This window comes from Pyxicephalus adspersus, chromosome 4 (genome assembly GCF_032062135.1).
Source record: "Pyxicephalus adspersus chromosome 4, UCB_Pads_2.0, whole genome shotgun sequence".
In the NCBI taxonomy this organism is placed as follows: domain Eukaryota; kingdom Metazoa; phylum Chordata; class Amphibia; order Anura; family Pyxicephalidae; genus Pyxicephalus; species Pyxicephalus adspersus.
Window position 1 is genome coordinate 104,474,550 of NC_092861.1, and position 13,931 is coordinate 104,488,480.

General features: G+C 39.3%; 1 protein-coding gene across 5 annotated transcripts in view; it reads left to right on the forward strand.

Annotated features, from left to right (window-relative positions):
- The window catches only part of ARID4B (AT-rich interaction domain 4B), a 420,630-nt gene that overhangs the window by 274,391 nt on the left and 132,308 nt on the right, over window positions 1–13,931 (forward strand). For all 5 annotated transcript variants that reach the window (XM_072409207.1, XM_072409204.1, XM_072409206.1 and 2 more), the window contains one exon: window positions 11,593–11,818. In XM_072409207.1, coding sequence (XP_072265308.1) covers window positions 11,593–11,818 — 226 coding nt within the window. The remainder of the gene's footprint in view (window positions 1–11,592; window positions 11,819–13,931) is intronic.

Sequence of the window (13,931 nt, forward strand, 5' to 3'; positions counted from 1 at the left end):
GTACAAAAAGAAAAATATATACGCACTTCACTGTTGCAGTTATTTGTGGTGAAAGTGTTTAGAGACTTATTTTTAGTACAAAAAGAAAAATATATATGCATTTCGCTGTTGCAGTTACTTGTGGTGAAAGCGCAACGAGAGGCCTGAGCTCCCGGTGTCATCTAGCGGTCGTGTCTTGACCAGCAACCGAGCGATTCTTGATTGGTTAACTTGGTCATCCACTTCATCCCAAGTGACATCAGACACCCCCAGCCAACAGTTGGTGGGTTTGTCAGACACAACCCTTAGTTGGCATGGCCCAGGAGCAGGTCCTGTGCCCTAACCTGTCCTCAACCTGCCTCTGTCCTTTGCTGTTCCCTCACCCACAGAAGTATTGTATGCTGTGGGCCCAGCTCGACTATACAGCGAGGACGAGCTAGTAGAGGACAGTCAGCAACTACTGCCCAGCCAAGATCTGGAGGAGACATCTGCCACTTCCTCCACTAGGCAGGCAAGTATTGATGAGGAGAGTGGCGTGGGAGGTGGTGTTGCGAGCGTTCAGGCTCCTGACCCAGAGACCGTTGAGGAGGACATCAGTGACATGCATACACTACTCGATGATGATGAAGCCGATCGCACTTGGGAGCCGGGTGAAGAAGGGGCTTCATCATCATCAGGAGAAGAGGGTGGCAGCTTGCCCGTGAGGCAGCAGCTGAGCCAGCAAGGTGGTAGCATGGCTGGTAGTCAGCAGAGTGGCAGCAGTGGGAGGTCGGGAGCCAAATGTGCCCGGGGTAGACCACCTGCTTCGCAGCAGCCTACCTGCCCGGGAAGTAGTGGTGCAGGGGTTCACAGAGGCAGCAGCAGTAGCAGTCAGTCAGTGTTGAGTGTTGGGGGGAAAATCACCTACTCAGCGGTGTAGCAGTTTTTAGTTAGGCCGCCAGAGGCGGTTAACATGGCCATATGTAGAATATGTGGGCAGAAGGTGAAGCGTGGCCAGGGTGCTAATGTTGGCTATAGCAAAATGGGTGGTTTTTCTACTCAGGTGACAGGAGAAGAGGAGCAGGAGCAGCCAGAGGAGCAAGAGGGAGATGAAGAAGACGAGGTAGAGGACCCAGACACACCGTGGCAGTATGCAGTGGAGATGGAAGCAGGGAGTCCCTCTGAGTCACTTGCAGAAATGGCCCGCTGCATGCTCACTTGCTTGCGCAGTGACAGCCGAATTGTCACCATTCGGCAGAGGGATGACTTCTGGCTCCCCACCTTGTTGGACCCTTGCTACCGGTCCAAAATGCGGGCCTTTTTTACACCCGCTGAGAGGGAGGACAAACTGAACTACTATAGAGACATCCTATGTAGTCAGTTGGCTGCTGCCTATCTGTGCCATTGTCTATCCTCTCGCAGGTCTGGGCCCTCTGCACTCACATTCCACTGCCATGGCTGCTGGGGAGGGGTGGGGCGGCAGGAGCAGTACCAGCTCCATCAGCAGCAGCCTCAGTCTAGAGTCGTATAGTGAATAGTGAAGAAACTACTTACCAGCAGCTAGACATAGAGCAGAACCTGAACCAGCAGGTGGTGGCATACTTGGAGTGCACCCTGCCAGCCGTCATTGAAGATCCACTGGACTACTGAGCAGCCAAACTGGATTTGTGGCCGCAAATGGCCGAGTTTGCCCTAGAAAAGCTGTCCTGCCCGCCCAGTAGTGTGGCATCAGAGCGGGTGTTTAGTGCAGCGGGGGCCATAGTTACCCCAAGAAGAACTCACCTGTCCACCCAAAATGTGGAGAGACTGACCTTTGTCAAGATAAATCAGGCGTGGATCAGCCAGGATTTCTACCCACCAATGTCTGATGCATCTGATTAGATGATCCATGGTCCCAACCTTGACAAAAGGGACCGGTTTCTCCTGGCTACCTGCCTCAGCTACTACTCTGATGCTGCCACCCGCCTGATGCCACACATCAGATGCCAAGTGCTCCTTCTTTCACCCACCTTCATCAGTGGGTACTGGTATTGCCACCCACTGCCCCACTCTGTCACTTGGTCACTTTGTGGTCTCCTGATGCTGCTGCTGCCATCTCCACACTATGTCACCTTGCCACTCTGTGGTCTCCTGATGCTGCTGCTGCCATCTCCACACTATGTCACTTGCCACTCTGTGGTCTCCTGATGCTGCTGCTGCCATCTCCACACTATGTCAACTTGCCACTCTGTGGTCTCCTGATGCTGCCGCCACCTCCACAGTATGTCATTGTACAACTCTGTGGCCTCCTGATGCTGTCGCTAACTCCAGACTCTGTCATAGTGCCACTCTGTAGCCTCCTGATGCTTTCACCAACTCCACACTCTGTCATTGTGTCACTCTGTGGCTTCCTTATGCTGCTGCCACCGCCACACTCGGTCATTGTGCCACTCTGTGGCCTCCGCCTGATGCTGCTGCTGGCGCCACCTCAGTCACCCTCTCCACTCTGTCGGGGGGGCTCTACTTGTATAAGTGGTTAATAGAGCAGGTTCAGTAGACATCTATGTGGAATCAGCTGACGAGGGTATAAAAGGAGTAAAAGGACCTGTAAGGCTGAGTTCATACTTTAGTTATTTGGTCAGTTTTGGCCCCGTGACTGCCCAAATAAGTGAAGTGTGCTGTGAATCCAATAGCGACACCTGTCAATCTGCATGTCATACTGACTCACAGTATTATGTCACTACCACAGCAGACTCCGTATGCGTGTTACTGCAAGGCACAGTGTTCTACACCACTATCAAGGCTCTCAGCAGCCCGGAAATAGTCGTTTTTTAACAAATAAATTTGGATCGAAGCGCATATTTTCGGAAAATTTGGTGAACTGGCCGAATTGAAATTCGCTTATCTCTAATTATTATGTCACCCCATTATGTCTTTCTGCTTTAACTAAACTCAGTGTGATACAATATATATATATATATATATATATATATATATATATATATATATATATATATATATACATACATATTATATAACAAAAAATAATTGTTTTATTATTAATCTGATGTATTTTCTATATCATCTGACCTGTGAAATGGGTCACTCTGTCTAACTATATGTATACTATAACTATATTTCTAAAGCTTCATACCTACACAAAAATTTAGTAAAACCTTTTTCCTGATGCTTTGGCAGCTTCACTACTACCTTCACTACTAACTTTTTGCTTACAAACATATTTACACAAACTAGTTAATACACATCTACCAATTTAGTCTGAAGGCACTAAAATAGGTATAAAGGTTGTGGAACATGTTTGGTGGGTACTTTTTTGCATTTGTCCTATAAGCAAAGTTTCTCTGCTGCTTTCCTTAGATCCTTTGTAGTCCACTATTTCTTAACAAAGTCTACTATGGCCTTTTCTTCCTCCACACTGTCATTTTTGTACTCAACTGCTCTTCTAATATGTCCTTAGCCATGAGCTATCCCAGTCAACATAGGAATGCATGTAGAGGGTAAACATGGCTTATGTTGTGCATTTTATTTTTCCAGCTTTGTATTTCTTGTTGTACCTTGACAACAGCCACCTCATAAAAAAACTATATTACATAAAAAATATATACACTTGTTCCTGTTTTGATTGTGAGAAGGGTTCCAGCAAAAGTCTTGAACTATCTCTTCTTTCCTGTGGCTGAACACAATAAGGTGCAGGGGGTATGATTCACATCATTCTCCACTAGTAAATACATTTCTGGATAAGAGCAGGTACTTAGTTTTCACACTCTCCAGGTTTTGCTGGACCATAATACACTGTAGGATGTCTGTCCAATCCCAATGGAGCAATCATCTGCAACCAAAGTGCAGCTACAGCTCTGACACAGATGAGTGATCCCCTGATAACAGTATCTGAGAGCACACTTACATGTGTCATATCTGGTTCAACTTTGGTCTTCTGTATCACTACTTGATTAGCAGTGTCATTTTTCACACACACATCAATACTTAGACTTTGTTTGAGTCCCTGAAATGACACCTCAGCCTCAGTTCCCTGAAAGGGGACAGGCAATAGCTGATACAGGTAGTCCCTTGGGTTAAGGACATCCAACATACCGACAACTCCTAGATATGAACGGGGGATTCCCTGCTTGCTTGTGTGCAGGGGCAGAGGCTGCAGGAGGGGAGGGGGAGATTTGCATACCTTGCAGAAGAAATCTTTTTCTAAACACAGCTGAGGTTGTGGGTGATCATAAGAGCAGAGCTTACCTGTAACATCTTTTAAATCTTTAATGACCAAGACAAACTCTGCAGTTGTTTCTTTTGTATATCAAAGCTTGCTCCAGAAGTTAATAAATGTCTAGGCTCCATAAAGTTTTTTTGTTTTTTTTTTTGCTTTGTTTGTGATTAACTTACAGTGAGGGTTTAATACAGTACCTGACACCATGCTGTCTAATAATATGTTGAGACAAATATCTGTCCTAATTGCATTTATTAAAATAATGTACCTGTTCTGACTTACATACAAATTCAACTTAAGAACAAACCTACAGTCCCTATCTCATATGTAATCCAGGAACTACCTTTATATCTAACTGCAGAGCTTATTAAACAACTAAAGAGGAATTAGAAGGAGGGGCAGGTCTTGCCTTAACTTCAGGAGACTCTAAATTTACCTGGGACTCTTTAATTGAAGCAGAGTTTAATGTCCCTGGCTTTATTTTAGAACTATTGAAACTTCCATTACCATTCTCTATTTTATCACCTCTCCAGTGTTCTCATTTCACATACCTTTTAATTTATTAAACCTAAAAAAATGTACTTTATCTTCACTTCTAAAGTTTTCATACAAAACTCAAGAAAAAAAAAATGTAGGGTTTTAAAGCATGTTCAATCTCAATAACATTTACTTATATTTCCTTCATACAGAACACTAATATTCTGTAATACTCATTAGCTAATCTCTCTGTAAAGGATTCCCTGAACTTATTCCAGCAGATACAGGACTTTTTCAATTGATTCCTCTTGTATCTGATAGCTACCAGTCACATAGGCATCCAAACTTCAGTCAGCTTCGGACAGGCTTTAGCCTTGAGGGAAGCCTCACTGTCACACAGACAAATCAGACTTCTCTACACTATGACGGTCTCTCCAATATCTCACAGATACTTAAACTACACTACAACAATACACTAACACAACCTAACACACTTTAGGATTTTTTTCTTTTGTCTATCACACAGGAACGAGGTAATGTCTTGAAAATAACACTCCAATAAGATCAGGATCAATAAGGCACAGCTTACACACAAAGGGTATACAACTAATACAAGGATCCCATTCACTTCATATTTATGTGTTTATCATTTACATCACAATCATACAATTTTGCAAACACTCTGTTAAAACCTCCATTGCCTCCACAATCTCATCCTCAGAGGGATGATTAGTTACACGTGTAAGTAACATCTACACAGGCTAATTTCTTCTGCACTGTTTTTGCATATTTTTAAATATCCAGACATTCCAAAGTTCTTCAAAAAATAACATCTCTGAGTGGGACATAATATCCGCCCTACACACTAACCCAAGTTAATGACTTATATGTCCCAGTTTATGGAAAAAGTGTAATACCATCTTTTAGATGGTTTAGTTTTACAATCTTTTTGGTTGCATTTTTTATCCCTATAACCATATTTCTGACAAATTTTCTCAAAGGTAGTTAATAAGTTTGGACTTTGAAATGCCCTTCTCTCTCAAACTACTATATTGGTTACCCATAGGAGTGACCTGTCACAAATCAGGAATCTTACTCAGGCTCTTGATCTAAACCAACACTCTTTTCTTATCTGTAGGTAGATAAACTTCCATATTTGTAACACATTTCCTTCCTTTGCTTGTACTCTGCAATCAGCCATGATAATTAACTATACACCATCAACCATAGTGGCAAATTATATGACCCGTCCTTTGTTATGGGTTCCAGATCATTAACAGTTCATGATGTTATTATTGTGGTTGTCTTGCCCAACCAATCATCATATCTCTTTGTCATTTCTGTGAGCAGACTATTTGTGCCCTTAGGGGATGAGGTTGTGAAGTCCCATTGCTCATTATTTTCACCTGCCTCTAATCTCAGTCTTTTGAGTTGGTCTTTTGTGATTTTCTATTTAGCTCATCCAACCCTCACCTAATTTTTATTAGCTGACCAAGCTAATATCGTTGACTCAGTTTTTTTTTAACTAATCAGTAGTTTCACCTGAGAACAACCATCCCACCAGGAGTGACTTGTTACAAAAGGGAATCAGTTCTTGGTCTTTTAGTTAGTCTTTTACACAACTCACCAAACTTCACAAAAAGACTCAATCAGAAGCAGTCTTTTAAATCGGGTAGATATGTTGCTGACCTCTCTCTCTTTCTGAAGTCACACTCGTTTACCAAAACATACAACAGAAATCTGACTATTTCTTCTATTACAGCAACAGGCAAGACCCAAGTATAACAGTCTTATAGGTTATTTCTATCGCCACTATTGAAATTAGAAGCAAAATTAAACACTTCAGGTATCAGGTTATATGCTTAAGGTACATTTATCTCACTGTCTCATCCGGACCTGAATCCCAATCCGGCAATCTACGGAACCAACACTATTAGCTGTGACAGGCAGAATTATTAGTAAGAAACAAACCTTACCATGGTTCTTACCATGGCCACTGGTTCTGCCTTCCCCTCGGGGTTCAGGTTTCCTTGTTCGGGAACTCCCAAAATGGATCCGAGTCTTGGCTCCGTGTAATTTTTCGGTTCCTTTTAGGGGGTCACTAAGCAGACAATCAGAGATGAGACATTAGATTCTAATTAAATATAGGTTTAATATGTTGCAACAGTGGAAACCAAATGCTTTGCAGTTAAAGCATAGAAATTCTAATAAAAACAGGGACATAAATATTTATCGAAATACAAAGTCATTACCCTAAGGGAAGGTTTATGCCTTCATCAAGCATAAAGGTCCAATAACATATACTCAAAAATCCAAATAAGTATAAAAATTCATAAACAGTTAATGGGTTGGTAGTGTCTCATGGTCAACCTTTTGACACACACTATCTTTTTCTGTATGTCAGCAGTAGGTTGCCATCTGTGTGTTCCATCAGCAGTGGTAATAATATTATTTTTAATATTATTAGTATTATTATTATTGTCTATCATGTTATCTGTAGAGTTTCAAATGGTGTCTAGGTAATAGGTCACATTGTGTAAGTGCAATCAGCACATCAAGTTTTCCTTCACTGCAAAGTAATCAGAGCAGTATTAGTTTTTCATATAAGCAACAAATATTTTATAATCTATAGTTGGATCCCCTAAATTTTTATCTCTGTTCTAACAGTTCTTACTGATGATGACATCTAGTTTGTTAGTTGTGATATTGATTACTGTGTTTATCTGTTCCATGCATGTAAAAAAAAAAAAAACCTTAAATCCCATACAATTGTTAAAATTACCACCTATTCCATTTTTACAGAATTGGAAAAAGATTAAACTTCTGCTCTCCCCTACCTTTGTCTATGAGATCAGGCTTTAGTGTGAGGTCAGCTGTGCTGCTCCCCACCCACCTTGCACTGTGAAATAGTACAGTAGCAGCAGTATGTGTCCATGCTGCTGTGATTTTCAGGGTACACAGGGGAACTTGGGAGCTGATACTAAACCTAATCTCAGCCCCCTGAACATAACAAGTTGCCAGATACAGGGTCTCAAACAAAAAACCTAACAAGTATCAGGGATCTTTTCTCATTAAAGTGGAGCTAAAATAAAAATAAAAAATGACATCTTTACTTGCACAGATCCATTCCCAGCAGCTCTACCACCTGACAGCACACCTGGTAATATATGGTCCATATTTTCAATATAATAAATCTACTATCTTGAAATGTCCCAATTGTATTTAGTATATAAACTACCCATGAGGATGCATCAGGGTAGTCGGTCTTAAAATCGGTCTCTAAAATGTCGGAAAAAAATGAAATATTGAGAAAACAGTACTACACACCTAAAGCCATCGATTCTTACGGTGGTGTTGATGCCTTTTTCAGGGAAGTACACTACTCTGCTATTCTCAGCTAGTGGGCCGACAGGAGGCTGAGCTGCTGAGAATAGCAGAGTAGTGTGAACTGTACATATTTTATTCTGTGTTACCAGGCCCTGCTGTCAGAAAGGTTGGGGACCACTGCTTTATATGGACCATATATTACCATAGATTTTTATATATCTGTAGGATGATCAGATTCCCCCTTTAATGTTGTTTCTCAAGGAATAATAGAATCAGTTCCCCTCAGTTCTTTCTTCATAGCTGAGCTCACCCATGCCTCCTATTAATTTATTGGCCCTTCCCTGTACTGTCTCCAGTTCCACAACATTATCTTTGTGAAATGCCCAAAACTGAACTGCATGGAGTTTGACTCATGCTTTGTACAGGAGCAGGATAAAAATAATAGGGAAAATATGTTACAAACTTGGGTGTAATTTATATTTATTTTTTTAATAACTTCCAATGTTCAACTTACGAATCATATATAATTTATAAATGGACCAAACGTGAAATTGAGTGGGTGAATTTATTCTTAACAAAGATTGTATTTCATATATAAAAGCACATTTCTAAATATAATTAAAAAGCATACTTAGTACTAACAGATTTTTGTTTAATTTAAACTAATATAACAAGTTAGTTATGATGTACAAAGTGAAGCAGGAGCAGGTGAAAAGTCATCCAGTGATGTCAGTCTTTTCAGTATATAGGATTGTTGTAATTTATAAAATAATAACTGTAGTGAAATACGCTTATTAGTATCATACTGCCACTGGTATTAGAATTGTAGGTCACACTTTCCTACCTTCAGCAAAGCTTGTACTTCATTATTCCAAGGCCTAATAAAAAACTAGAATTATTTTCTTACTATGGTCCCATTGCCTCAATTAAGGGATAATAGGACAGGACTTTGAAAAGTCAATAGACCTTTTTGTTTATCTACAACATAAACCCTCTAGGCATTCCGAATTACTCTTTCAGTAAGCTAATAAGAAGGTGCCAGCATTCCTAAAAATGCATTTTGCCTCGATTCAACAAATTTTGAACTTTGCCTGATCTTTTCTAACATTTTACATTTATTTGGTGGAAAAGCCCCGAAAAATTGTAACATTTCTTGTGTCTTGTAATTACTTCAAAGTTTACCTATCTAAAATCATCTGACATCACCAACCTTCTGCAAACAGGGGTCCTAATTTGCTTAACATTTAACTATATGTTGAAACCTCTTGTATCCTGTATGTACAGGAAAGGGAGATACAATTGCACTAATATAAATAAACATTGTGAGTTGCAAACCAGTGCCTCATCTCTTAAGTAGGCAGTGCTCTATTCTCCACTGCAATGGTCCTTAGCTCCCTTTGTCAAAGCCACCACTCCCAGATTCAGCAGCACCTGTAGCAGCAAGCTGAGTAAAACTAACTACAGCCCCTTGGACATGATGGTCCGCTATTTCTAGCCATGCCAGATGGTTAGGAAATCAGATTGGGCAAATAATATCATTTATTTGGCATGTCCTGAAGTGCCACAATATGTCTGTACCCCATGAATTACTGGGCCAAGAAACATTTGTCCAAATGTGCCTTGAAATGTCCAAGTGTGCCTTCTAGGATCTGTTTTGTCCATCTGAGTTTCATGTTAGAGGGATAACAAATTGATTTGTTATCAATAACTTAGTGACATCACAACACTTAAATACAATTATGCACCTGTCATTTTTCTTACCGTGACATAAAAAATTCTACTTTTTTGCCACAGAAATAGTTGAACAATAATTGAGGTGAACAGATCATAAAATAGATTCAGACTTTCCTATATTCTCCTAGATTCCTAGGATAATAAAACAGTAAGAAGAAAAAATAGAAAACTATTTGTAACCTTTTACAAGTGACCTACACATTAACCACCTGTGAGGCACTGCATCAAATGCTTCTGCAGACTCCAAGTATATCTACTTGCCACACCATTGTCCAAATGTTTACTTCTCCATAAAAAAAAATAAATGTGTTTTTTTCCTTATCAACTATTACTAATATTATTTTCAAGAAAATGCTCCTCTATGTGGTTCTTTATCATACTCTCTAGTATCTTTCCAAATATTGAAGGTATATTTACAATTTATTTACAGTATATTGTAGTTCCTTGAGAATGACTTTGCACCATGTTTACCAGAATGGGTAACCATATTGGCCTTACCCCAATCAATGGGTACCAAGACAGTGATTAAAAAGTCTGTAAAATATAAACAAAAGCTTTAATTAACAGAGCTCTTACATGAGTGTAATTCATCTGATCCTAGTACTTTGTTAACCCTGATTTTGTGTAGTTCAACTGTTGCTGGATCATGTTGTGAGTCATAGATCATTGAAGGCTGTGGCATTACTATTCCTTTTTTACACTCTCTGCCATTTTACCTTGTTTACACAAGGAACTGAGGAAGACTTTTATTTTATTAGGGCTTCCAACTCACCTACAGTATTTTTTGTTGGGTGGAAGCGGAGGTACCCTGCTTTAGGATATAAATGTATCATATTCACTCTGTTCACCTCCCTTCTGTAACTTAAATGATGAATTAGCCTTTTTCTGTCTGCTGCTATTGGTGGTTTGTTTAGTAGTATTGTCAGTGCTCTCCCTCCTGCTACTCATTGTTTGTTAAATTCTGGAACCAGACCCAAAAATTTTAGTTTGGGTTGGGGATTCCTTCACTAGTGGCTGGTCTCTTCTGAAGTCTACTTTCATTGTCATTCTTATATTGACCGGTTGATGACATTTTAAAACTACAAAATTTGTCTGAGTCAACATGTTAATGCTCAAGAAAACAAGAGAAGGTTATTATCAACAATGGGAAAAGAACTGCCTGTGTATAACTGGAAATACTTGCTGTGAGTTTACTTGGTCAACAGTTATAATTTTGAGAAAAACGGGCAAATTTTATTTGCAACAATGGAAACGAATTGCCTGCGTATATTTAAAAAATTGTGATTTGGTTAAATCATATCTGCCCCTAATGCTTCCAAGTTTTGTCTCAGACTAACAGTAGCCAAAAGTAGCACCTTGTCAGGCACTGTCCGGCACAGTTTAATATATTTTTTTAACCATCCCTATTTGCTCGAAACGCTGTCTTTAATTAGCTGAAAATGGCAAGCACTATCTGCCTCCCCCTTTTTTTTTTCAAAACTTCTATCTGTCCCCCTAACTGCCCCAAGCTCTGTCCATGTCTGACCAGCATAGTAGCAAAAACCTGAGCAATATATAGCTATGCACCATATTTTATAGAGGATTGCACTGGCATCAGCCCTCTATAGAAGATAAAGACAGGAATGCCATAACCACCTGTTATTGGATGATTTTTCTGTGTGCCTGAAATCAGAATTTTTTCAGATCACTCAAATTCTGAGTTATAAGATCAGAATAACTGAAATCCAAATTGAAATCATCCAGCCATCATTAGTCTTGCTTTGCATACTTACCCCTGTTCACTGATGAATAGTATTAAATCGCTAGTTGAAAATAACAGCCATGCAACTAAGCTTTTACTGTAGCCCTTGCTTAATGACACATTACCTCCATTTTTATAGGTATTTATATGGCTTTGAGGAATACTGTTCTTCCACCAATATTTGCTTTAAAATGGACCTGCCGACGAAAGTTGCAAAATCAAGTACAGACATTAATCTTGAAAGTAAACATTTCCCAAAACAAGAAAACAAAAATTGTGGCAATATTAAGGAAGATGCTGATATTAGGACGGACTATTGTGCTAAAAAAGATATTTATGTTTTGAATGAAGAAGTCCAAAACCTGGTAAGTCTTAAAATTGTTTAGTACAATCAATAAGCTAATCATATGTTTACGTGTACTAGAATGTAGTAGAATGTTTGCTTTAGTTCTTTTCTTCATCATTCATCAAGGTAAATTCATAAAATTATACTAGTCTGTTGGGCATTTTAAATTAAAGCACAGTCAAAAAACATGAGATAATGCACTTGATTTATTAAAGCTCTCCAAGGAAATTCACTTTCATCTATGAAGCTGGGTGATCCAGCAAGCCTGAAATGGATCTGGTCACGGATTCAAAACATTTGCTAGCAAGTCACAAATAACTTTTAAAAAATCCATTTAAGGTTTGCTTGATCACCCAGCTTCACTGATGAAAGTGTATCCTCTCCAGCCTTAGAAAGCCTTAATAAATTAGGCCAAATGTGTGTGTCCATTCATATTTTTTTCAAAAGGATTATCATTGATCCAAGAGTAGTGTGGGCATTGGCCACATTTCAGTGTCCCACACTTGGTGCATGGGTCTACCCTATTACACCCCTGGTAATATTTTGTTGAACTATTTTATTCCTTAGGGTGCTGGATTTCCTGAAGATGATTTTGGGTTACTGTTGAATGTAAGATTAGGAGTCACAAGGGTGTTGTAGTTTTAGTCCTTGTAAATGCCAATATATTCAATGTATATTATATATCCTTGGTCGGGTGAATGCCAACCCTGACTATAAGTAAAAAAAATAGAACAGACTGAATTTTTTTTGGCAAGCAAAGTATTGAATTATTGATAAATTCTCAGATTACAATACAAATTCAAACAGTGTATAAGGTTATTAAGAATCATTCAATATTGTAGCTATTTGGCTTAGGCCAATTAAATTGGCACTAGACAAGATGTACAAATAACTGTGACAGGCAATATATGGGTTAATAGCAAAACCCTATAGGTACAGTAACCATGAAAGAAAATCACCAAATTGCAAGTGTGCAACCGTTATTTCTGACTCTTTTCACCCATCTTAGGCTTCTTAGGGGTAGTCGCACATGAGCAAAAAAATATTAGGCACAGAAAACAGTAAATATGTACATGTTAGTAATTACCAAACAGTCAATACTGACATATTAGTATACATTGTTAGATCATCGTTAGTATTAAAGTGATTGCTAAATTGTAGGATAGCAACTTTATGGTGTAACAACTTTTTAGGGATGACTAATAGAACAATAGTTTCCTAGAGTTGGTTTTAGCAAATGATAAAATTATGGTGACAATAAGGTTACTTTGGTAACTTAAACATAGATCAACTTCCACAAAAAGTACGACTAATATCCAACATATATATCAAACTCACATAATCTAAGTATGGGAAGTAAGCGTGTAAGTTAGTAGATTTCACCCTAGTTATATTGAGAAGGATTTGTCCCAGAAAAATGTATGCCTAAATGTATAGAGGGTAGATATATACAAATTTAGCTATAAAAAACATTATCTATATATGAAGTGAAAAAGGTATAAAAACAAGTAGCTCCCTTTAGGGAGAGTAAATACCTGTTTCCAGCGCGTTGTACGCAGCCGATTTGTACAGACAGGGAGAGGTCTGCAGCAGCAGCCTCTCCTAGATAGTGGGTGTCCTATGAGATAATCCTACTTTAGGAATGCATACTACCAGCTGATTGGGCGTGTACAATGATGTCACAATCAGATGTTTATGCTCTGTCTGCGCGCGCATCTCTTATCTTTTTCAATGGGATTTTGCTTCAGTGTGAGCTTCCCGAGAGTGGGCGTCTTCTATAGACCTCGGAGATAAGCTGTGGCTGCTCCTCGCCCACCTTGTACTTTGAAATAATACCACCCCCACACAGCAGCTGCAGCAGCATGAGATCTGTGTTTGTGTCTGTTGCTGCTGTCAATACCCCAATAAATGAACCTTATCTCCCACACAGATTGTTGTACAAACGTGAAATTTTCAGGGGACCCAGAGACTTAAATTAATTTCAGCCCCTGAAAATAAAAAGTTGCCAGATACGGGTCTCAAGCATAAAATCTAGAGATGAGCAAATCAAACCTGACGAAGTGAAATTCAATCCGAATTTCAGGAAAAATTTGATTTGCAACGAATCCGAATTTTCTCGCGATTCGTGGTAA